The following is a 23,317-nucleotide window of genomic DNA, read 5'->3' as shown; positions in this document are numbered from 1 at the left end:
TGAATTTAGTCCATAGTGTCCAGACTCCGTTGCGGCCGAGTCAAAGTCCTCATATACATACACTGATCCCTGCTTGGCATTGTTCCCACCCCCTGACCAGCCATGTTGTCTCGCTCCCTGGGCGATCTGCACAGATACTCAATAATCCCTGGTCACAACCAGGGCCAGCCAAAAGACAGGTCAATGATCTCCGTTTCCTAACGTGTTCTTGCTGGCAGTAGAACCAGCACCAGCGTGGTTTTCGGTAATATTATCGATAATGAATCGATCGATAACTGTTATCGGTCTTATCGATATCGATGTCGATAATGGTGGATAATTCCTCACATCCCACGCCCGTGACGCACGTGATGGGGAGCCCCAGTATACCAAAGCAAAGGCTCGCATAATGTTAGCGAGATGGAGCCGTACGGCACATGGTCACTACAAACATGCTAGGCCATCTGAAGTCAAGACATGAGATCGATGTTGAAAACACTTCGAGTTGAAGGAGTGCTCTGTTCTTCTATCTAACTAGGTTTCTGCATCTCACGTTTACATAGGGAACGATGGTTGCCATCTTTCGGCGTGTTCGTACTCAGCTTATGGATGAAATCCTTGTCTAGCTGAACATTCATTGCCACGCTGAAGTGTTGCCACATATTGTCTCACAGTTCAACAATATCCTGTCAATTTCAGCCATGAGCGACGAACCAGAGCGAGTCTTTTCGGGAGCACGCCGTACGATCTCGTGGGAACTGAAGGCATTGAGAAAGTCGAGTGCTCAAAGCACTGGAAACCGAGTGGTATTACAGAAGGGCACCTTGAGATAGTCAACTAAATCTCTTGTTGACCTGTAAGGGCTGGGAGTTTGTTGTCAAAGGGATCTATAGTTAAGTGCTCTGGTTAATCGATCCCGGAGGTGGTCCACAGGCATCTATATCATTCAAATGCAAGCTTGACGACACCAAGAGATATGGTTGGATGAAGAGTGAAGACTTTGTGGATAGTTGAAGTGAATGCATGTGCTAACTAAACCTATCTGCCGAGGTGGCCGCTTTACTTATATGTCCAGCGTAAATGAATGTAACCTAGCGTAAACCAGAGTTCTTGGTAGAAATCCACAAGAGCGTGGTCATATGTCGACAGACCTGCCCCACCTCTCATAATTTCATGCTTGCTACCAATCCAATGCGCTGTTGGAGGCACACTTTGACGAGGAAGGGCGTTTCCAATCGTAAACCCCGCCTCGCTCGTAAAAGCTGTCTTCATCCCAAAAAACCTCGGACAAAGCCTGTTGTACACCCACGGTCAAGATGGATGCAGACGGTTTGCGACCTTCTCGGTCGAGAAAGCGCAAGTATTCATCCAATATCAGGTATGATTTCGCCATCAATCGATTGGGCTCCGGCACCATGCTCACCTGTCGTTGATGTCTCAGGCAGAACTCGTCAAATTCCCCGTCTGTGATCATGAATTTTCGTACGTCCCGGAGTGTCTGGTCAGAGTCGTTCTCTCCCGCGACCATCAAGACCTGAAAGCATTTCCACCGAAACGGTTGGAGCCTCGAGATATGCTGGTTCATGTCTTCATTCATGTTCAGCTTGCAGACGACCGTGTTCAGTTTGAATTTGATACCAAATTCTCGGCACCACTCGGCAATCTGGTACAGTTTCTCCACCTGGTCCCCGGCGCCTCTGCCAATCGCAATGTTGGTCTTTTCGTCGAAAGAGTCGCACGAGACGGCGAGGATGTCGATGTGGTGGCCATATTTGGACAAGAATGACTTGGTCACCAGGCTGCCGTTTGTGACGATGGAGACCGACTCTAGGTGGAGTTCCTCCTTGCAATAGCCCACAAGACTGCCTAAGAACTTAGGATAGAGAAACGGTTCTCCCCCGGCAAAGTTCAACTTTTTCATCCCGGCATCTTTCAGCATCTTTAATCCACGCTGTGCTGATAATAGATCCTCCTTGTGTGTCGTAGTCGCTGTGTGGAAGCAAAACCCACAAGACTTGTTGCATTGTCGAGTGAAGTGATAGTTGACCGACACAGGACACGACTTGGACATACGATTACCGGGGAAACACCAGCGGACGACCAAACTCAGCAGGTAAAGTACAATGGCCGACAAGAAAATGTACAGGTAGTGCATGTTTGTTTGGAGCCAGCGGCCTGGATTTGGGAAAAGGAAATAAGAAACCAAAGACGTGAATTACAAGGTAGCATTTGGTTTGCAGACTCGAACGTAGGCTTTCATACCTATATATATTTAGGCCTCGCCTCACATCAAGGTTGTGCACGAGGCGATCCAAACTTTTTCTTGCACTGGAATGTGACTGTTCCAGAGAAAGCTGCCCACCATGAACAATTCCGAGGAAAGAAAGGTCATCTACGTCATTGGTAATCCTCCCTCGCGGTCAAGAAACATCAACTAAGTATTGGAAGGTTGCCCTGGCTCCGGGAAGGGCACCCTGTGTGGCAAGCTCACCGAAATGAACCATTTCTTTCACGTTTCTGTGGGTGATCTGTTGCGACAGCACGAACGGAATGGATGGATCGCAGAACCCCAGATACGAGAGTGTTTGCGAACAGGAGCGTTGGTGCCGGCAGGATACCTCGCCGGGATCTTGAAGAGCTCTCTTGCCGATCATAAAGACACAGCCACCGAGATTATCCTTTTGGATGGATTTCCCAGGCGAATTGACCAGATCGAACAGGTTCAGGAGGTCGTAAGTGAATCACCAGCGGGACGGCGAGCCAGGCGCTGAGGCCTTATCAGATAGGTTTGCCATATGCCGTGTTCTTCTTCAACTGCTCAAAGGAGATTGCGCAGCACCGTGTGATGCATCGATCGCTGCCCTACCGCGAGCATGACGAAGATCTCTTTGAACGTCGCTATGCCGAGTTTTGCCACAACAATCCTGCCGTCATCCAGTATTTTCGGGACAAGGAGATCTTGATCGAGGTACGATCATGCTGACACCACAGTTTGGGATGCTGATAGGTGTAGGTTGACACGAGCGGTTCGACACCGGAATCGTACCGGCTTCTTCTAGAGGCATTGCAAAGTCGTGGAATTGTGCAGGGCGGGACAATCGGGTGAAACGGGAGATGGTCTCGGCGGACAAAGATCTTCGGCGCAGTTGCCATTTGGAGGGATTTCAGGTCCCCAAGCTCTTTTTTGATACGGAGGCAACTGTAAAATGTTCTCCTATTCCTTGCACCTCAATAATGAAATATCCTACTGCCATTCGTTTAGAGGTAGAACGCAAATTCACATCTCTGAAGTGCCATCCCCTGCGCGTGGACGGTGGCAAACCACCCTTCCTCAGTCTCAGAACTCTAGGCAAACAGGATTTTCATGATGTTTATTACGATTACGAAGACCGACTCTCGCGTGCTGGAACCTGGCTCCGGCAGCGGAATGGCAGGTGGCAAAGCAAGGTCAGAAGGGGTGGGACTTATACAAACTCACAATTTGAAGAGTCATCAGACCTGGAGACGATCTCCACACATATCAGAGCGTTGACGGGGCTGGACATTCCCGCGTCTCAAAGCTTCGGCCTGAGTCGCATCGCGAGCCTTACCACATTCCGCCAGGGTTGGATTGCGGATGAGGAGTTCAAGATTGTGTTCGACCGCACGGATTTCGGTCACCAGGTGGGTGAAGTCGAGCTTGAAAAAGAGGTCATCGAGCCAAATGAGCAGGAGATCAGGAAGATTCTGGAGAAAATGGACCACGAAATTGCAGATTTCCTCCGGCGTTACAATTGGGCATTTTCAGAGGGTGAGCCCGTCGGAAAATTATCAGCCTACTTTGCACAGGGCCACTCCGAGGGGCCCTCGAGACATTGAATGAGCTTTCGTGAAGGAAGCGGTTCAACGCAGCATGTATTTGAAACGACACTCTCACACATCAGCGACCAACTTCAGTTGGCTCTTCCCTTGATCCTCTTCTTCGGTGTGATGAGCTTTTTGCGACAGCTAGGAAAGTTATTGGCTGCGGGAGGGAGCGCCCAGCAACGTTTGCGTCCCTGGGTTTTGGAGACGATTTCAAATGCGGGCACAGGACTGTCACAAGCAGAGGCTTCGAATTATTAGTCTGAACAATTTTCCGAAAGCTTGACCAATGCATCAGAGTCATAATCAATGAAACTTGGTTAGCCGGATGCCTTCAAACTCATCAGACTTGTTGAATGATGTATGAGCGGTCGTATTCAGCTCTACCCCTTGCTCCGAACAAGGCTTGTCGGAGTACATAATAGGGATACAATCGTCAAGCTCACGCGTGACACTGTGACTGCGTGTCTCACTTCAGCATAAGTTGATGAATCAAAATGACGACCGGAGTTAATACCCACTGGTTCTCTCTTGCCGCTTCTATCGAAGATGTCTAACTTGAGCCTCTTACAGTAAGATCGCGGTCCCTTTTTCAAGACTACATATGAGATTCTCCTCTCTCTTTTCTCTTCTCTACAGAAGAGACAGACGACACATAAGGTCAGAAAGTCTACCTTATTCTCCACCGTGGTGGTAGCGGTTGTCCTGGCGAAACTCGGTAACATCTCAAAAAAAGGGGAAGCCACAAATCCTTGATCATGTGCCTCAACCGGGCTCGACGATAGCGATACGTATGGCCTCGCAATGGTGTATGGGTGGACCCGCGTCGAGAGCATTTTTTAAAAGAGGTATCAAGATACACACTCTTGCTTGGGGGTCTCGCCATGGCGAGGATTCTACGGTACTGCTTCTCGATCAACCTCGATCGGATCTTAGTGAACATGAGCCAACCGTTTATTGATGTAGAATGAGATGAGCCAGTCTCCTCACTACTAATGAGCAGGCAGCAAAAACCCGGAAAAGTACTCCTCCGCGGGTTCCCACGCCTCGACTGGGCCCTGATAACCAACGTAGCCGTCAGGTCGCACGATGACCAGTCGCCCTTGCACAGGATCGACGTTGTATGCTGAATACGCCGAACCAGCAGGGGGGTCATGCTTGTCATTGCCAGCCCCGTCGTAATACAGCGTATCATAGACGTACCCCAGTGTCTCGTCACAAGAAGTAAACACGGCAGGCAGGTCGGTATAATTGAGTGTGCGTGGATTTGCCGTATGTAGGGTTAAAGGAGCGATGACACTGTCGTTCCTCGTGCCCGACAAGGTCGTGGGAGCGTACTTCTTCGTCAGCCGTGAGAGGTTCGAGCCCAGGTCTCGATATCTCGTCATCGCTGTGGCCTGGGGCAGATCCCCGGCGAAGACAATGACACGGAATCGGCCGCCGCTCCTGAATCGATCGCCGAACCAGACGAGGTGGCTTCTGAAGTGGTCCCGGACTTGGTGGCTGGGCATCCGCATCCCGGTCACGACGCCTGGAGGGAGTTGTCCTTCGTTGATAGATTTTTTGGCCTGGGCAATCGCGTCCAATGTGGTACGGGTGAGGATGCCCGGTGGGTTGATCAACTGCAGATTGTGGAAGACGAGGAACGCAGCCTGGTGGAGTTTGGGCGCCTGCACCTCGGTCGTCGCAGATTCGGAAAAGGATTCGGGCAACGTGCTCCCCGTCATGGTGGCGGCGTATTTGCGATCAAAATCCACCAGGGCCTGACCCGCGCCGAGTCGCTCGGCCTCGTAGGTCGGGAGAATCTTGTCCGGGTCGGCCAGTCCCTTGGTCACCAGGGCCAGCTTCCACACCAAGTTGTGGGCGTCGAGCATCGAAGCCATCATGCCCTGACCGGCATGCGGCGAGTGGGTGTGCACGGCGTCTCCGGCGAGGAAGATGCGATTGTCGACGGTGTTCTGACGTGCGATGCTGCGACCGATCTGGTAGACGACCCACCACGCGCAGTACGTATAAGTAAACTTGTACGGCGCGAGCTGCTCTTGGACCTGCTTCAAGATATACTCGGGTGTGACGCGAGAGCGGAACTGCTGGCCAGCCTCGGGTTTCAAGGCTGCGAGGGCAGTGTAGACGCGAACCATGCCGTTCTCGCGGGGAATCCAGAACAAGCCTCCTTTCCCAGTCGTCACCACGTTGATGAATCGGGGCATTGCTCTCGTCGTGGACGTCAGCGGATATAACATCCTTGTAAGGTCGAACTCGGGAGCCAGAAAATTTACGAAAGTCCGTGTTTGGAATCACGTCCAGGATTCCCCAGAATACATCTGTATCCTCAGCCGTCATGTTGATTCCGACCTCTTTTCGCGTCCAGCTATGAGCCCCGTCGCAACCGATGATGTACTTCGCCTGGATGGTTTCTGAGGATGCGCCAGCCTTTTGGCTCTCGGACAGGATCGCCTCATCGTCGTCCAAGTGGATGTCATTGGCGCTATCAGCTTCCGTTCTCTGACTTTTCCGCGTTGTTATCGACAGGGGATACTCGTGCTGTCGACGTTCGAGCTTCTCGGGAATCACCCTCTTTCAACTTGAATGGTCGAGGCCTGGTGGATAAAGTCCAGCATCAGGTCCGAAATTCGAGCTTGCGATAGGGCTTGTGTCCGGTAGTGACTGGGCATCTCCATGTCGCCCACTTGTTGTACGTGCATGAGCCCGTTCTGGGTCATTTAAGAGAGGCCAGCGGGTCTTACCCAGATCTGCGAAGCATTAAATTCCACGTTCGTGTCCATGATTTTGCTCGCCAGCCCAAAACTGGCCATCAGCTCCATCCCTCGTGCATGCAGACCATCGCCATGACCTGCCAATAGCTTCGTCGGTCTCTTGTCGATGATTCGCGTCTTGAGCCCATACGAGGCGGCCAACATCGCTGCCATAAGACCGGCGGCTCCAGCACCGATGATCAAAAAGGTCGACTTGACTTTCGGCAGACATTTTGGCAGATGGTCCAATGACGAGATTGACGGTTCAAGACTTGATAGAGCAGAAGATGAGGGTATGTGGCAGTATCTGAAATTTCTCCTGGAGGGAGACTCTCTAGCGCCATATGCCTCTTCAACTGACAATCAGAGCCTTTCTGCGTCCCTTAGTGCTTACGCTGAGACCGCAAATGGGATTGATAATAAGCAACTAACTTATCCACCGCGAGAGTAGATTTCATGATCATTCAGGGGCTGTCCTCGTGATTGTACGACCTTCTGAGGACCATACTCTAGTTGTCCAACGCATCGGGGAGGGCTAGCGGCTGCAGGGTGAGAGATGAGAGGTGTGAGGAACGAAGAGGCTAAGAGCAAAGATCGCTATTGCATAGGGGTGGTAACTTGACATAGCTGGACCCCTGTCTTGCGGCTCCAGAACCGCCATGACCCAGCTCTAGGAGCATACAGAAGTCGGGTATCCCCAATCACCCGAAGCGTACGTAACGTTTGGTCGCCGACTAATCGATCGATACAAGTGCTGCTTTAGGGCCCGTAGTGAAGTCATGATTCAGGATTCCCGCCTCCGGGGCAGCGGATCCTTGGGAGTAACACCGTCAAGAGGTGAGGACAATTGCGAGTACAACCTCCGCGGACGCTCGATAAGCACAAGTATCTACCATCTACACGAGACTGGCCAGAGGTTTTTCTTGGCAGGGCTGCCATCCTTCCTCTCTCCATTCGCATTACTAGGACTGTTGCGAGAACGTTTCCGGGAAATTGACTCTAATTGACTGAGATCGGTGGGGTTGTGGTGGTTTAGATCTTGCATATGCCTCATGTGCTGTCGTGACGAAAGGATACGGAGGTATGATACAGAAACGACAGTCTTCCCATTTCGCGTTAGCGGTAACGTATTCGGTCTCCACTTATTTATGGGGATTTCTGACGGGTACCTTACATTAGGTCCGGATGTACATTGCTAGCGCACTAGGCAGCCACCCGACCCACATGTAAGGCGTTGTTGCCCCTCTTAAGACATCGGTGGAGTACTCTTGGTTGGAAAAAATCCTGAAGCTTGGCTAGCTATACTATCGCTAATCACCACGACCCGCGTTGGCCGAGACGCTGTCTAGGAACTTCTGTGGCAGAACAAAGCTACCCTCGAAACATGTAGCTGACACTGGCCTCGAGAGCTGCCTACAAGTCGGCCGTGGCCGCGGGAGCGGTATGACGTCTGAAGACGTCATCGAAGACGTCCTCAGCATGCAACTCGGCATCATGTTTGAGGATCCAGTCTTCCCGGGGAAGGGCGACCGACGCAAGAATCTCGGCAGCTTTTGCCCAGTCAGTGTTGTGCATCATCCTGATGGTTGACAGTGCCGTCTTTTGGATTGCCTTGACGCGATCGTACCTGCGACAGTTGAGAATTGGTCAGGAAACGTACCGGAGGGAGGAGGGCTGCCATTCAGACAGGGAATACATACCGGATGTCTTGGTGAGTTCGGATTGCAGCCGGGATATTGCGCTTACCTGTGCGTCTCAGGCATGCGGCAACCGTGGCGGCATCTTCTAACGCCTGAGTGGCCCCCTGCGCCCTCGAGGGCAGGAAAGGATGTGCAGAGTCGCCCAATAGCAATACGCGCCCACGTTGGCTGACCCTCTAGATGCGCTAAGGGAATGAAATCTTACTTTGTGCTTGGACCGTTTCTCGAATTCCGTTTACTGGCTATGGCAAGCACCTTTCTGCCGATTTGAAGCTGTGTGAGGACGGTGTTCCACTATTTTTTGGTCGGAGAATTTTCTGGATAGAATAGCCTTGTTGCATTGTTGATCTGAATGATGGTTCCAACTGAGAAATTGAACCCTAGCCATATGTTGACGAACAGACCTCGACACAGCCGCCCGTATAGGCAATTGGAGCGAGGAATGTGTTCCCTCGTCAAACTTCGTTCCCGACCTGTGTCGCTCAGTACATTGACACACTTTGCTTTTGTATATCTCGTTCTCAGGCCTGGTCCCTCGGACTTGCTCCCACTTGTGAGGAGATCGTTCTTGATTCGTCCGACTTCGTATCGAGCGATTCCTAACGCCATACTGATAAGCATGGCGTTCCAGTATACTCCAACAATTCGTTACTTATGGCCACCACGACGCGACGCAATCCAGGCAAAGATGTTAAGTGTCTCGTTCTGAGCTTCCATTAATGGACCGGGTCATTTGGAGGGGATATCTTGCTCACGAACGACCTCGTCACGCCATCTAGCAATAGCTAGTTGTCCAAGAGTTCGTTCCGGAGACTCGTGGCTGTTTCCCCCTTCACTCTCTTCTTCGAAAAGATTCTGCATCCAAGGGTGTTTGTTTAGATTGCGGATCTCCTCTAAGCTCTTACCATTTCCTTCATCCAGCCACATCCCATCTTCGTAGCGAGAATACCAGGCATATAGGTATCGAGTCGCATTGCTCGAGATTTCAAATGCGGATAACCAGTTATCACGGTAAGAGCTAAATCTGTTTAGCTCGGATTCCCAGAAACGTTGGTGGACTCACACAGCGTCATTAGTCGTTTCACTGACAAATGTTTGCAAGCGCACTGACTTGGCGCCACCTGTCCACTCTTTGCCCATTTCGCGAAGATCATTGTTTTGAAGGCGTTCGTAAAACTTTGCGGATAAAAATCGGTGACCGTGGCTGAGGTGTTCTCTCAACACAAGGCTCAAGTTCCTTATTGGGGTTTTGCCAAACGGTGGTGCTCGAGGCAGCGGCTGTATTATTTCTGGACGCGTAAGGAATAGTAGGGAAAATTCTTTCGCTCGACTGATGCAGTCTTCTCCGTTGCCGGATACATACGATACCTGCCAGGCGGTCTGTACACTGTGCGTCCACACCGCTAAAGGAATACAGACGGGAGGACCTAAACTGAATATTTCGTCCATCATTTCTCGGGCTTGACCGCAAGCAGCAGCAGCATACCAAAACAGGGTCAGGTGTGGAAACAACGTACAGATCGCCGTGAGAAAACGATCGCCGCTTCCTTCATTGTCGATGTCCAGAGCAGAAAATATTGCCATATATTGTGCGCCCAAGATATTACAAGGCAATGAGGGATCGAACGATGCTTCAGAGAGAAAGGAATCCGTCCCTTCAATTATGGATCCCAGCATTAAAATCTGATCAATTCGATCGAAGACTTCGTATGCAGCTGGAGGAACTGTCCCACCCGAGGTGGTTATTTCCAGGGCCGGGCTTGGAATCCATGGCATCAATTTTGGAAGAGGTCTTCGGAAAGTAGGCGGAGACAACACAGCGATCGTCATAGCCACAAAGAACTCAGGCAACAGGAGGTGCCGAGTACAAAATCGTAGCAGTAGATCAAACACTTTGCTGAAATTCGCCAATGCCGGTTTTGTAGACAGACTATAGTACTTGTCAGCGTCGCAAAGGAACAAGGTGAAAATGGTGATGGCATACTGATGACTTGTGATCCAACCTTCGCTCTTGATCATGAATGGAGAATAATAAACTTGGTTCTCATGGGTGAAGTGGACTTGCCAGCTTTCATCCTTTATCATCTTCCAAAATGCTTCCTCAGAGCTCCAATTCGCTTGGTGAAGAACAGCAACCTCCTGTCCACTGGCCTGCACGATCTCAGCCCACCTGCAAGATAATGCGTAGGACCAACCCAAGACTAACCGCCTCAAGTGTTTCAGCCGACAAGGGCTTTTGCGGAAGGAGCTTGTCATCAGCTCAATCTCATCGTTGGCTTCGGCAAACGTAGACCATGTCGAGGAGCCCAGTGACACATTGAACTCGATATCCTTCATTGGTTGAGAGCAATTTGGAGCATCAGTAGTCTGTAAACGCATAATGCCTGGAATGGTGAAATTGGCCTTGACTTGATCGGCTTGGTGGTGTGGCGTTCTCCGATAGTAGCCGTCGAGATTACTGACGCGGAGGGGAGGCACACCATCGACACGTTCCAAAAACGATCGTATATGATAAGGATCATCGTCGCTCCAGGTAGCTTCCTGGGTCGAGGCTCTAACCCATCGATTCTTAACGGCGTTATACACAGATTCGTGCGTTGCCAGAGACGGACAAACGCCATCACCGAAAACACCTCCCGGATCTGGGTTTGATTCCACAGTCGACAAGGAATAATCAGACGCGGCCTCATCCTGTACCATGCTGGTTGCATCCGGCATCAATGCAAAATCTTCTGGTTGTCTGAGCCACCTTGGGATGTTTCCTTCACTGGTTTTGCATAAATGCGCAGCAGTTGAAGGACCAGACACGGGCTGCAATATGTGGCTTCGGAGTTTCAAAAGAATTCCGTACAGAGGACGAGCAGTGACTCGTGCTCGCTTTTGTCGTCCGCTAGAGGCGATGAGACTAGACTGGAAGCCCGACAGAGGCCTTTTGGTGACGGCTGATGTGGACGAACATTCAAAATGCTGGAAGTCTGGTGGAGTGGTTGCAACCACGATGGGCCCGAAATCGGGATTGTATTGGAAGGAGGGTTAACCGAGTACGAATGTTTAACGGCCACCACGTCACCCGTAGGAACATCGCGTCCTGCGCGGATCAGTCATAAACAATGTTTCATCGTGTCTCTGACAAGCCTCCCAATGTACACTTTTCCAGCAAAGGGAAACGTCCTCAAGGCATCAAGAAGGGACAAAAGCCAAATCCTCTTCGACGGAGCGCCCGTTTGGACTGCTTGATCGAGATTAATGAGACTCAAAAACCCAGCAAGCAGTCTCTACCATCTCCAGTCAGCGACGATAAACGTCTTCATGTAAGCCGCCAACGCCATTCTGTGACGGAAGACTGATCCAATATAGCGTGCGCAGCCACCTCCTACCCATCTACCATCGAAGCCTTCAAAGCGGAAACGAGAAGCTGAACAGCAACTAAACCCGCCCTCTCCGAAACGACCGCAAACATCTTGCCCTAGACCCTCTGTTCAGGACGTTGATTCTGTTACATACTGGACGCAGACATACCACTGGCCGCGAGGATACTTCAACGAATGTGGCGAAATGAGTCACTTATTGGCGAGAAAGAAATCCACCGCCTCACTTCGCCGAAAGCGATCGGATAGCGAGTCTGGCACACCCAGCTCAACTACACCGAGCGACCAGAAGCCTAGGGAGGAGAAGAGTGCTCCTTATCAAGACCCACGCTACAGGTCACTTCTTGAGGCGAAAGGGAGCTTTATGGGCAAGTATATTGGCCGGAATGAAGAGGGTCCCACAGCAGAGAGCAAGAAAGAGTACAAGTCCTTGCTCGAAGCCGAGCAGGCAGTTCCTGAGCACGATCACTTCGCCCTCTTGGATCCTTGCTTGTGGAAAGCAAGGCTGCAACATAAACCCCGGCAGACACCTTTCGAAGTTTGGCAAGCGCTAAGCACGATTGCTTTGGCCAGTTTCAAACCGAGCTTTCTGGAGCACGTGTCAAGTAAACCTTGCCGCTATGAGTAAAATGTACTATAGGCCAAGAGGTGCTTCAGAAAACCTTTCCGGGTGGCGGTATTCTTTACTTTGGCGTTGCTTGGCATTCTGTCATTGAGGCTGTCCGTAGGCCGGTCTAGAGAGCAAGGCGGCTTGCTGAGCGCTCGTCTCGTCTCGTTTATGGACCGGATTAACCATTTTCCGGGACCTTCGCCATCGGATCCAGTCTGTGGACCATGTGCCCCTCGCCTCCCCGGGGCCTACTAACCACACATGGACTGGATCCGATGAAATCCCCTTTTTTACGGATTAACCCTTTTCCGGAATCACGTGCTCGTCCGGGTTCCCCCTAACGGATTAACTATTTTCCGTAATCGTGATTACGTGCTCCCTCCCCGGCCGGGGGCCCTCCCAACTCGACGTGGTTCATGGATTAAATTCGATGAAATCCAGTCTATGGGATTAACCATTTTCCGGGATCACGTGCTCCCCCGGGCCCATGTTGAGGGGGCACCCTACTCAATAGGTATCGATATCCTCGATATCGAGATGATCCACGCATCGGATCCAGTCTATGAACCACCTGAAAAGCTCTACTAATCACACTCGAGATGGTTCGTAACCGAGCGTGAACGGACGAGCCTTGTCGTCGAGATGACTCGTATGGATGTTAATGGATAGTAATTGGTCATTTCACTGAATTACCGAAATTTCGTATAGATCATTTGATTAATTGTATTGTGGTAATGTTGGCCACACACAAATCGGTCACGATTTTGACCCAGGCCCTTCTGCAAAAGGTCGCCCCCACGGGGGCGATTAGTGCCTTGGCACACCAAGCAGAGGGTCGTGGGTGCCGAGACAAGACGTAGGAAGTGACCAGGGAGCGATCTTGGCATCGAGGGAAGAAACCCTCCAAAAGCGGCGGCACTGACCGCCAAATTCGGCGGGAAATTTCCCTGCAACCTGGTAAACACCCAAACATTTGTTGCTCGCGCTTGGTCTCTTACGCTTAAATAGTCCACTGGAAAGGACCAATTACCTTCACAGATCGTCTTCAGCAACTTCCACAGCAATATTTGCTCTTCAACATAACCATTGTCATGACATATGGTACAGAAGGTTGGAGATGTCGTCCGGACTTAATCGATTACGCCAGCAGCTCGACGAAGAGAAGCGGCTACAAGAGGAAGAGCAACATCACCGCATTGCCGCCGAAGAGCACGCCATTTCGAAGCAAGAAAGCTACTGTCGAACAAGGTCTCACTGAATGGCCGAACAAGTGCCTCTTTATTGAAAAGGGGTTATCACCCCTATGCAGGTTTTAGGGGTAGAAATAGGAGAAGAAAAGGGGTCAAGCCAACCTGTATATATACCAGCAATCTGGCAGGACCAGTTGTGAGGTAGACAGAGCATTTAATACGTTCCCCAGTTTGACAGGTGCTTTCTGCGTCGACTTCATCTCGGCCGCACCGGTATCCATCATTCTTGCCCAGGAAGAGTGCTTCGAACGAACGCCAACGCAGATCAATCATGCAAACAAACTCAATATCTTACTTCTCTAAGTGGATGACAACTTGTCAGGCATACAATGGAGCAGCTCTAGCTCTAGCACCCAGCGGCATTAGCGGAACTATCACGTGTCCTCTGAGCACATTTTGGGGTCGGGGCCCCATCATCCTCTGGACGTATTTCGTCTTTCTTTATCCTTGGGTGCGTGCTCTCAGAAGATTTCCCCACGTACTACAGCATACGGTGTCCTGTGGGAATCGTGTCCAATGCCGCACCCACAATTGCCATTGGCCTGCCGTAAGACATGGTCTTCTTCCACGAAAGAGCACGTAAAATCGGGCTCTGGACCGTCTGTTTTATCGTCTCACCAGTAGTTAGTCCGTTCAAGCACAACGTACTTTAGATATACTTTGGTACGCAGCTTTATATCTAGTCGTATTTTTGGACGAAACCTAGTACCGCCGCGACTTAAATCGTAGATGTCACCTGCCGCGGGCCCATAGAGAATATTATTTCCGTAGGACGAAAAGCTTTACCTCTGACGCTACAATGCCCAATCTAATCCTGCACAAGGAGATAGATCTATTTGACAGTATAGACAGATCTCCGGACATTCTGGCCCTCGACCCGGCCCTGCGCAAATCTCTCTATGCTATCGTCACTGCTCTTTCCCACGAAACTCTGGATTGTCTTCGCGTTCTTCATGTTGTCCACCTCCGACATCATGTGGGCCTCGTCTTCCATTCCAAACCGTGTTTGGCTCTCGCTGTCCTCCTGTCGTGGCTTGCTTCTAAGATTCTTGTAGAAGCTGATGGACATTGGCCGTGTGTCTTGAAGGTTGCTAGAACGCCGAGGATCCCTACTGCGCCCGGAGTGCAATGACGTGCCGAGTATGCTAACGAAGAGAGGTTTAAGGCAGGGCAGGCTACCAGCGATGATGCCCACGGTAGCTTCAATTCTGATCCACAGTCAGCTCTGGAGTCGACTGGGGTGGAAGACCGAAACTCACGTGCTCCACAGAGTAATATTTCTTGACTGCCACAATAGGTCGCTTCGCTGTCCGTAATCGCCAATGTACCGCATCTTCACGATTGCGGCCGCACAGGAGCTGCGGTGAGCCGTCCGTCAGTCAAATCCCCGCCGAAAGGCGCACACTGGCCCAGAGATGACACTTACAGAGTGCCCAGGCTGAGGATGGCTATAACTGAAAGCCTTGTCCGAACGTTCATCTGGAGCTTCCACAGGATGGGGATCTGTATTGGAACTCGAATGGTCAGTCCCGGGAACTGGGCCGACACGAATTCGGACGATGACTGACCGGTATACCAAGCGCGAACAAAATGTCAGTCAAAATACTTACACCTGCACACTCGGTCAATATGCAGTGGTCCATGAAACCCACTGATAAGGTACTCACCACTGGTAGTATAGAGCAATGGCCCGAGCGCTTTCACGCTGATACATTCGGACTTTACATTGGGGTCCCATAGGGCCGCCGGTTTCTTGCATTGAAGTGTGATCACCTGCAAATATTAGACTTTCCCTTGGACAGATTCATTTTTTCCTCGCCCTGTGACCACGTACGAAGAAGTTTGCCAAAGTAAAGCAGACTGTGAACACTTTGGAAGTCAAATTCTGAGTCCATAAAGTCACATCACTGTGCTCACCCATCAAAGAAGTGATGAAGATTCTCCATGGCCTGCTGCGAGCAAACCGGAGTAAGGCCATGCCGACCGATAGCTTCACAAAACATTCTACCCAAAGGTACAGCGGAGGTGTAACAAAATTCAACTTTTTTCCGATTGAGACTGTTTCTGCATCTAAATCCGAAATGTGCTTTCCGAGCCCATAGTGAACGTTGGCAATAACAACTGCTTCGAATGCAATTCCCTTGCTTGGTCAGCCTCAGTCTCTTGGTCCCGAAGAAGGTACCTACTAATAACATTGCAATAAGCATCAGGTAATCCTTGATTCCTGTCAGTTTCAGAACGGACAGCATGATCCACGAGACTCACATCCCATCCTATGTTCTGGATGATTTTGATCCGCACGTACAGTCGAAGCATGACCGTTAACAAGGCCAGTATCGACACCGCCAGAGTGACTCGGATGATTGTGGGCCCGTCATTTTGGCCAGAGTTTGAAGGCGATGGTTGATCGGCCATGTGGCGGCCGTCTGGTATAAGTCGTCTTTCAGAAGCGGACAAGGAGACTTATCAGGTATGGGGACAAAGGTAAGTGCCATGTAGTCCGACAGCTGTTATAAAGATGAACATGCTCAGGGAAAATCCTGGACGGGCTGCTGGACGGGCGTGGACGAGGAGGAATCCCCCCCACATCCCGAAACTGTCTCCAAGCTGGAATCCGATCCGGGGCCCCAAATTGGTCAGGACGCCTTCCGAGTGCCCCAACCTCACTAACAAGGTGGACTACATTCACGCACTCATGTCTCTAACTGCATATGGTAAGAGAACGTTGAGCTTCGTGAACTTCGGGCTCGCTGATGATTTTGAAAAGTTCCGGCGGGGCAAAACCACGCAGAGCATCCCATGGTAAGGAGGCGCCTCCTGAGGGGTACAGACGAAGCGAACGCCACGAGGATTCGATTATTGCGGATGCACCATCCGAGAACATTGACATGCAGCTAAGTGCTGGTGGCAGACGCATTTTCGCCTTCGGTTTCAGGGGAGCTTTCCTCAGCTGAGAATGCGGCTGTTAAACCATTGGATAGCTTGAGAGTTGCTAAGGAACCACTGAAACACTGCTAATGTACAGGTACGCCACTATCGCTGTCTGAGTAAATTGGCACGTTTTATATTTCGTATCCCGGAAATTTGATCTGCACAGGGTCTAAGTAAACCATGTGAGACCGTTTTTCCGCCTTGCATGAACTCCAGAGAAGGGCGCAATAAATTCCGAGAAACTTTTCAGCCTAGCGAGAGAGGGACTCCGCGCCTAGAGTTAGACTAAATTATTACGTGACGGCTACTCCGTAAATGTGGGGAGAATCCTGTCAAACTTCTTAGAATTGAAAAAGCGTTCTGACTGGATTTTGGTCAGAAGGTGGCATAGAGCTCATCTATATATCTATCTAAGGAGTGCGCATCATCGTTCATGCCTATCAATGGTGATACAACCTAGTGGCCGAGTGTTGCAAAATAAGCCGGTCTGTCTCGAGCGACAGGTCACCACCATGTTTGGATTTTGTGGTGAGGAAGATTGCAGTACGACTTCCGAGTTGTCGCAGATTAGTACCAATCTTTGTAACAGTTGCTTTCACATATCGCCCCCCTGGGGCCCCACGTAAATTCAAAATCTGTCCAATTAAGACCCGGACTTCGGCCAATACACTTCCCCTGACCTAGAGCGACACGGGAAAACAAATGTTAAATACAGCTCGCTACTAAGCGCGCCTGCTTACCAGCATTCGGCCTGGTAAGATATTGACCTTCACCCTATTCGAGGCGCGCAGTGAACCGTCAAGCACTCGACTTTCTGAAGTTACCGAGACGGGCATGTCGACTGTCAACGGCTGCTTGATTCGAGCATTCTGCTGTGAAGTCCTAGTCCGATGCTGTTAAACGGTAGTATTGAAGGAATGGTGACCTATCGTTCACGGCAAACCAGGATATTTTGCAACAACTCGCTCACTAGGCTCTAGGAGAGCCAGAGCACTCTTTCAATCCAAGAAGTTCGACAGATGCATACTGTCTTATTAGGCCTATTTTTCGTCATGTGATATGTGGCGACGCCAAGGCTTGTAAAGACCTTAGGAAGCGTCGTACGTTTCGTCCACGCTTCGAAAGTACTTAGTCTGACGGTCCCCTGGACCCTTCGAAATAGGGCAAGTCCTCCATAAAATCACAAACCATCTCGAGCGTGATCAGTAAGGGCTTGTCTGAGGTGGTCCACAGACTGGATCCGATGCGTGGGTCATCTCGATATCGAGGAGGGTGGCACCTCGGCCGCATGGTCCACGGATTGGATCCGATGACGGGGCGACAAGGGGAGTGCCCACGAGATAATGCCAAGCCATATACCTACGTGATTGGCCAGCACGTCGCTCTTGGCGTCGCCACACAACGCCAAGCCGCACCCAGGCGATTCCTAAACTAAAAAAATAAAATAATTCAGGCTTATATTTTATTCCGCCAAAAACAGCTTCAAAATTGACACCAAATCGTGGTTGACCTATCAAGGACGAAACCGAGTGGGCGCACTAGGTTTTAGTCGAACCGATAGAATTGAGGGACCTTACTAGTGTTCGATCATAGGTAAGGCAAGAGGGTTGTCCGGCCTAGCTTTCTAGGTGCCCTAGATGGGTAAACGTAATGCTCCAGCCAGTGATTGTTGATGTCGTCTTGTTCATACGTTGGGAGGTCACTGATTCAAACTCTTCTGCTGTTGGACTTGTGTGGCTGAAGCTTTCACTGGCTGCGGCGCCCCATCTATGAGTTCGTCAAAGATGGACTATAGGAGGGAGGCCTTTTAATAATTTTTTGTTTGCGTATATGTGGACCGCCTGCCTTATAGGGTTCATATTAAGTAGGCGTAGAGGAATTTCACTAAAGGTTAATGTTGTGGAGTGGTGCTAATGCTTCGCGTTAAGGATAGTGGTAGTAAGCTAATTAAAGTGCAGGCCACTTTGTCTAAATAAGTTCCCTTCAGACCCACTTAAAGTCGCCAGGCCATTCAGTTGATTGAAGGACTTGACAACTGGTCGAGAGCCGGTTGATTGATGGAAATGCAGGTATTGGCAATCAATTCAATCAATTGGTTGAAATGGCCACCTTCTCTTTGTCATGAATTGACCTGCAACTCCAGCATGTCGTATTCGTCGGCTTTGGCTTTCTTCTGGGCGAAACGGGAATGGACTCGGCTGTATCCAACAGCGTCAAGGCTCATACGGTCTCTTCGTCCGAGCTCGAATCGTAGACCTCCTTCTTCTGCTGAATCATCTCTGGAGACTTGGGGTCATGTCCAGTCTTTGAGAGCGACGGCCACCAGCTTGGACCTCCTGACCGTGTCGGGCTGCTGGAATCTGTGGGTGCTTGTTTTCTCAGTCGGCTTCTCTCCCATACCGAATTGCCACCACTTCTTGTTAGACCTCGAATTCTTTTGAGCATCTTTGGCCGCTTGCTACTCAATCTTGTGAATGTGGCGTTCTACCACGGCAATTAACTCCTTGTCTCCTGTGCTCTTTACAGACTGTAGCGTCGACTCCAAATCTTCACTGGACTGAGTCCCCCGCATCCTCTTCTGCTCCTCGTTCAAGAATACCTCGAGTGCGTCGGCACGTTTGCGATTGATTGCTGTCATTTTGGGAAACGATAGGCTGGCGGTCAGGGGAACCGTCCTTTTGATGACTTCTATCGGTTGGTCGTTGGTCATGGCCGGCAACAATTCACATCCAAGATGGTAAGTGTAGCTGCCGTTGTCCAAACTCATCGCTCCGTGATCTAGAAGGAAGAGAATGAAAGGCGCATTCTGAGGACCCTCTTCAATAGCCAAGCTCAGCATGGACGTCATGTGGTCGTCGAACCCAAAACTGACAACGTCAGGGGAGTAGGAATAGATCAGCTTGAGCATATCGAGGTCTCGCGTCTTAGCGAGCGTTCTGACGGACCAGGGTTCTCTGAAGTCGAAGGCAGGATATATCGAGCGCAGGTATCGGACGGTGGATTGTTGCCCATGAGAAATGGCTGCTTCAAAGAGCATAGCCGTCGTAGGAGCGCCCTCTCCTTTGGTGTCCTTATACCAGATAATTTCGTGACCTTGCTTGACATGGTGCTCCTCAAACAACCGTTGCAACTGAGCTAGTTGACCGGTCTTGCATGCTTCGATCATGGCTTCCTGGTGAGGAGACAGAATCTTCCATGGCTGCGGCTGGGGTTCTGGAAGAGATGTGGCCATTATGGGAAGTGCTGCTCAAGAATAAGATGTAGATAGAAGGCCATCGGAAAAATCAGATGATCTCAATGACTGTAGACGGTCTTCGGAGGCTTTAAGCCACGAAAATGTGATTCTTACAGCCCGCAGTCGCCGGCCGGGAGGCCACAAGGCGTCAAGTACTCACTGATTTGGCGTCGGCGGGTAAAGCCTTGTTTCAGTATGCGCTGGCTATGAAGCCTTACGGGAACCTGTAGCCGCTTGAGGTGAAACTCTCTTGCCGCTGGAGCTAAGTAAGTCCTCGTAAGATTTGAGTGTGGAGAAGTGCTAGTTTTGGCGATAATGAGGCTCTGTGCTACGGCGAAGGATTACGGTTGGCCAAGTCCCTCATAATGACAATTTTCCCATTGTTCGTCGTTCTGTTTCGACTCGAATGCCGCAAACTCTCTGCATCGACAGCGCACCGATTTCATCTGTGTATGAACAGGACCAGGCTTCCCGGTAAGCCAAGACTGCACACATAATTTGTTCTCAATCTCAAAGTCCCAAATGTTGAGCTTGGCAAAACATCTGATAAATTGCGAAAGCCACTGCAGGCTCCGCGAGGGCGACTCGCTCCGTGGCCACGCTATAAACACCATGTCTGCTTTTGGCAACATGTGTCGGTAGTTCAATGCTGCTTCCATAGCAGGATGGAATGCCCGAGTTTAAACGTGCAACCCGACCACGCTCTCGCCATGCTAGGTCCGAAGCAATGCAGGGCATCTAACATTGAGATTGACTCCACTGCAAATTCATCAAGCGCCGGCTAAGAGCTTTTAGAGTCGCGAACAGAACTCGAGAATACTGCTGAGGCGCCTCAAACCCTTCCAAATTACATTCGATGAACTACACCTCTAACAATAGCGTCGACGATGTCCAAAATGGGGACAAACCAGAGAGGTAACCCATGCTATGCACCGGTAATAGAGTACTATATATGCAGAGCTGAGGACTATGGATCGAATACCTCTCCTCTTATTACAGCAAACCTCCGCCTGTGTTGGACCAACGATAAAGTCAAAACGACGAAGCTCCCCAGTGTTTCCTCTCTCTTGAATTCCGCAATGGTCCACTTCTTGTCGGTCACAGCCGGCAATTGTCTCTCAGATCAGTCCGATGAACCGCTGGCTCCTCCTCTTCCGCCATACAAGGAAGGAAAGCTATGTCCGGAACTCTGGGCTTGCGAAGATCCCAACCTCGACTTTCCTACAGTGGAGTGCCTTCTCGCTGACGTCAAAACGTGTGGAATCATTGGCGCAAACGGGGCTCCGACTATTATGTACTCCTTTGGCGTGACAGATGGCAACATTGCAAAATTTCATGACCCTATCGTCCCAGAGGGCAACATCTATCGCGATATGCTGGACGGTCCCTATTGGACACAGGCGATAACACACACAAATCTGAAAGACAAGACGAAACACGACCCATTCAAGCTGGGCGTACCGGCAAGGGTGGATGTTCTCATTGCGAGGTCTGCGGAAGCGTACGCTGCCAGTGCGAGCGGCGAGGTTCTCGTCTTCATCGGCCAGCAGAAGGGCACAGTGGAGGGTGACACAATGCTCGGGATCTTCCAAAAGCCCTTCGTCGACCCAAAAAATCCAAACCCCGACCCCAGTATGTTGCAAACTTATGAAATTCCGATTTTGCAACGCAACCCTACCGTCACGCGGATCGTCAGCATCGACGTCTCCAACAACTTCCAGAGAGACGTTGACTGGGAGAACGGGCAATCGCCGCCAGGTCTGGATAACCCTCTCCTACCTTTAGGTGAAGCAGATAACATACCCGTCCCACCTGTTCCTGCCGGAATGCGGAAATCCCGGAGAGACGGAAACAGCACCGAGGACGGCGCCGATCCTCCAACCCTCTGTCCTATCGCAGTTGCCGACGCAGTTGCGACTCCGAGCTCAATATCTCCGTCTCCAACTTCCAAACCATCATGCGTTCTCCATGAGCAAGATCCTGACCAAGGCATTACGCAAGCATTCTGTCTCTGCGACAGCACTGCGACTCTCTCGCGACTCTCCGCGGCGTCTACAGGCGGCCCGAGCGACAGCTGTGCATACACCACCATCCCAGCCACAGCGAAAGAAGCAGTGACAACGTTCACGTCCACGTACACTAAGAACTGCCAGGGCTGCACTCAAGTTGGATTCAACGCCCCTAGCTGCACAACTGTTCCTCAGTGTACCCCTACTAGTGCAGAGGTTACTGTTCAAGCAGGAAGCTCCCCTGTCCACGTTGGGACCCTCACCGGCACGGCTCTCCATACTTCTGTTTCCAGTGCACTGGAAAAGCTGTGCCCATCGGTGACTCAAGCCATGAGTTCCACCGCCTGCGAGACAGGCAGCGTAACGATTCCGAACACCGATTTTGTCAGCGACGAAAGTCTCGACAGCGATGGCGAGCTGGTGATCAAGGCAGCAGCAAGTTCGTACAACTCGACCGCGCTCCGCGATGCAATGATCAAATCTGCACAGAAGGGCTCCAAACAACCTAGTTCCTGCTACAATCAGAGTTATACTGTCATGGGGCGCCAAGACCCCATGCCAAGAACATGTATATAGCATGCGTTACGCAGGATACCCCTATCCGACTTCCAGGCGTGGAAGTCGATGTCGCCCCTGCACCTATATAGATAGATAGGTATCCTTTTGACGTCTTTACAGCCCGCTGGCGAGCCTGCCCCTGACATCCAGGTCGCCCCAGGCGGCGATTTCTTGTGCGACTTCATCGAGGATCTGGAGGTAGGATTAGCCGTGGTGGCGCCGGAGTTCGCAGTTGGGGATCTCACCACGGTGCCGGATATACAAGCCTTCTGCGGCGGGTCGCTTCTTTGAGAGAACGGAGTGCTGGCACTCATGTACAGTCCAAAAAGTTGGTGGCTTTGTAGAAAACATTGAAGCATATTTATGGTGAGGGGCGTGCTTGGTTTCTGTCGATTGGCCACGGTAATATTTTATGTATAGTCTCGCGGTAATGGTATCTTTACATCTACCCCATTCGGTCACTTTCCTCAAGAAAGCCTACCCATAGGACATTAAGTGAGATTCTCCTGTTACTCTCGGTGACATCCAGCTCCCCTAGCCAGACAGCCTTGTGGCATGGCTAACCACGAAAATGTGAGTGCTGCTGATAACGGGAACGGCCAGCCGCATTGCCCATCGAATACATAAAAGAAGACGAGTAACGAGACGCGGTTTAAGAGGGGTCAAAGAAGGTGCTCTTCTATGGGAGAGTGAGAAGATCCATCGAGATCCTTGCTGCGCGTCCTTCAGGCGCCATACTTGGGGCAGTGAAGGCATCCATTCTTTCGGTGAATGGACGATTCCGTTGTTTCTGAAGGGGACTGTTTCTGGTCCTACTGAAGCCGGCATGAGTGGGGGAGTCAAGTCTGCAACGAGGGAAGGCCAGGGTCGGCGTTCTTGGCACCGAGGGAAAACCTAAAGAATGCTCTGATCCCTTGGGTCAAAGGATGGCATCAAGCCTTGTCGATATATCTATCTAACGAGTGTACGTCACCATTGTTGCCTGTCAATGGTGTTACAGTCTAGTAAGCAAAGTGTTACAAATTTACCCGGTTAGTTGTGAACGATAGGCCATCAATTGTTCAACACCTGTGCTCAC

The 23,317-nt window shown here is 50.8% G+C and overlaps 10 protein-coding genes across 10 annotated transcripts; 4 read left to right on the top strand and 6 right to left on the bottom strand.

The window, feature by feature from the left end:
- Nucleotides 1-1,159: 1,159 nt before the first annotated feature.
- Z518_04933 (uncharacterized protein) lies at nucleotides 1,160-2,134 on the bottom strand (the record flags this gene model as incomplete). Its single annotated transcript, XM_013418639.1, has 1 exon — nucleotides 1,160-2,134. The coding sequence occupies one exon, from the start codon at nucleotides 2,132-2,134 to the stop codon at nucleotides 1,160-1,162; it is 975 nt and encodes a 324-aa protein (XP_013274093.1).
- Nucleotides 2,135-2,474: 340 nt separating this feature from the next.
- Z518_04932 (uncharacterized protein) lies at nucleotides 2,475-3,085 on the top strand (the record flags this gene model as incomplete). The annotated part of the gene is made up of 3 exons (XM_013418638.1): nucleotides 2,475-2,711; nucleotides 2,762-2,947; nucleotides 2,993-3,085. 3 exons carry the CDS (start codon nucleotides 2,475-2,477, stop codon nucleotides 3,083-3,085), a joined length of 516 nt encoding a protein of 171 aa, XP_013274092.1.
- Nucleotides 3,086-3,213: 128 nt separating this feature from the next.
- On the top strand, nucleotides 3,214-3,837 carry Z518_04931 (uncharacterized protein; the record flags this gene model as incomplete). The annotated part of the gene is made up of 1 exon (XM_013418637.1): nucleotides 3,214-3,837. One exon carries the CDS (start codon nucleotides 3,214-3,216, stop codon nucleotides 3,835-3,837), a length of 624 nt encoding a protein of 207 aa, XP_013274091.1.
- A 977-nt stretch (nucleotides 3,838-4,814) lies between these two features.
- On the bottom strand, nucleotides 4,815-6,743 carry Z518_04930 (uncharacterized protein; the record flags this gene model as incomplete). The annotated part of the gene is made up of 4 exons (XM_013418636.1): nucleotides 4,815-6,034; nucleotides 6,102-6,331; nucleotides 6,397-6,536; nucleotides 6,570-6,743. 4 exons carry the CDS (start codon nucleotides 6,741-6,743, stop codon nucleotides 4,815-4,817), a joined length of 1,764 nt encoding a protein of 587 aa, XP_013274090.1.
- Nucleotides 6,744-7,991: 1,248 nt separating this feature from the next.
- Z518_04929 (uncharacterized protein) lies at nucleotides 7,992-10,978 on the bottom strand (the record flags this gene model as incomplete). The annotated part of the gene is made up of 4 exons (XM_013418635.1): nucleotides 7,992-8,205; nucleotides 8,279-8,363; nucleotides 9,034-9,296; nucleotides 9,342-10,978. 4 exons carry the CDS (start codon nucleotides 10,976-10,978, stop codon nucleotides 7,992-7,994), a joined length of 2,199 nt encoding a protein of 732 aa, XP_013274089.1.
- A 410-nt stretch (nucleotides 10,979-11,388) lies between these two features.
- Nucleotides 11,389-12,274, top strand: Z518_04928 (uncharacterized protein; the record flags this gene model as incomplete). Its single annotated transcript, XM_013418634.1, has 2 exons — nucleotides 11,389-11,589; nucleotides 11,636-12,274. 2 exons carry the CDS (start codon nucleotides 11,389-11,391, stop codon nucleotides 12,272-12,274), a joined length of 840 nt encoding a protein of 279 aa, XP_013274088.1.
- Nucleotides 12,275-14,338: 2,064 nt separating this feature from the next.
- Nucleotides 14,339-15,921, bottom strand: Z518_04927 (uncharacterized protein; the record flags this gene model as incomplete). Its single annotated transcript, XM_013418633.1, has 9 exons — nucleotides 14,339-14,714; nucleotides 14,766-14,864; nucleotides 14,933-15,009; nucleotides 15,075-15,118; nucleotides 15,174-15,279; nucleotides 15,341-15,375; nucleotides 15,424-15,646; nucleotides 15,693-15,722; nucleotides 15,772-15,921. The coding sequence occupies 9 exons, from the start codon at nucleotides 15,919-15,921 to the stop codon at nucleotides 14,339-14,341; spliced, it is 1,140 nt and encodes a 379-aa protein (XP_013274087.1).
- Nucleotides 15,922-18,657: 2,736 nt separating this feature from the next.
- Z518_04926 (uncharacterized protein) lies at nucleotides 18,658-18,882 on the bottom strand (the record flags this gene model as incomplete). The annotated part of the gene is made up of 1 exon (XM_013418632.1): nucleotides 18,658-18,882. The coding sequence occupies one exon, from the start codon at nucleotides 18,880-18,882 to the stop codon at nucleotides 18,658-18,660; it is 225 nt and encodes a 74-aa protein (XP_013274086.1).
- A 13-nt stretch (nucleotides 18,883-18,895) lies between these two features.
- Z518_04925 (uncharacterized protein) lies at nucleotides 18,896-19,669 on the bottom strand (the record flags this gene model as incomplete). Its single annotated transcript, XM_013418631.1, has 1 exon — nucleotides 18,896-19,669. One exon carries the CDS (start codon nucleotides 19,667-19,669, stop codon nucleotides 18,896-18,898), a length of 774 nt encoding a protein of 257 aa, XP_013274085.1.
- A 1,082-nt stretch (nucleotides 19,670-20,751) lies between these two features.
- Nucleotides 20,752-22,257, top strand: Z518_04924 (uncharacterized protein; the record flags this gene model as incomplete). The annotated part of the gene is made up of 1 exon (XM_013418630.1): nucleotides 20,752-22,257. The coding sequence occupies one exon, from the start codon at nucleotides 20,752-20,754 to the stop codon at nucleotides 22,255-22,257; it is 1,506 nt and encodes a 501-aa protein (XP_013274084.1).
- Nucleotides 22,258-23,317: the final 1,060 nt, after the last annotated feature.

Source organism: Rhinocladiella mackenziei, assembly GCF_000835555.1.
Source record: "Rhinocladiella mackenziei CBS 650.93 unplaced genomic scaffold supercont1.3, whole genome shotgun sequence".
Lineage (NCBI taxonomy): Eukaryota > Fungi > Ascomycota > Eurotiomycetes > Chaetothyriales > Herpotrichiellaceae > Rhinocladiella > Rhinocladiella mackenziei.
This window is presented reverse-complemented; position numbering and strand designations above follow the sequence as displayed.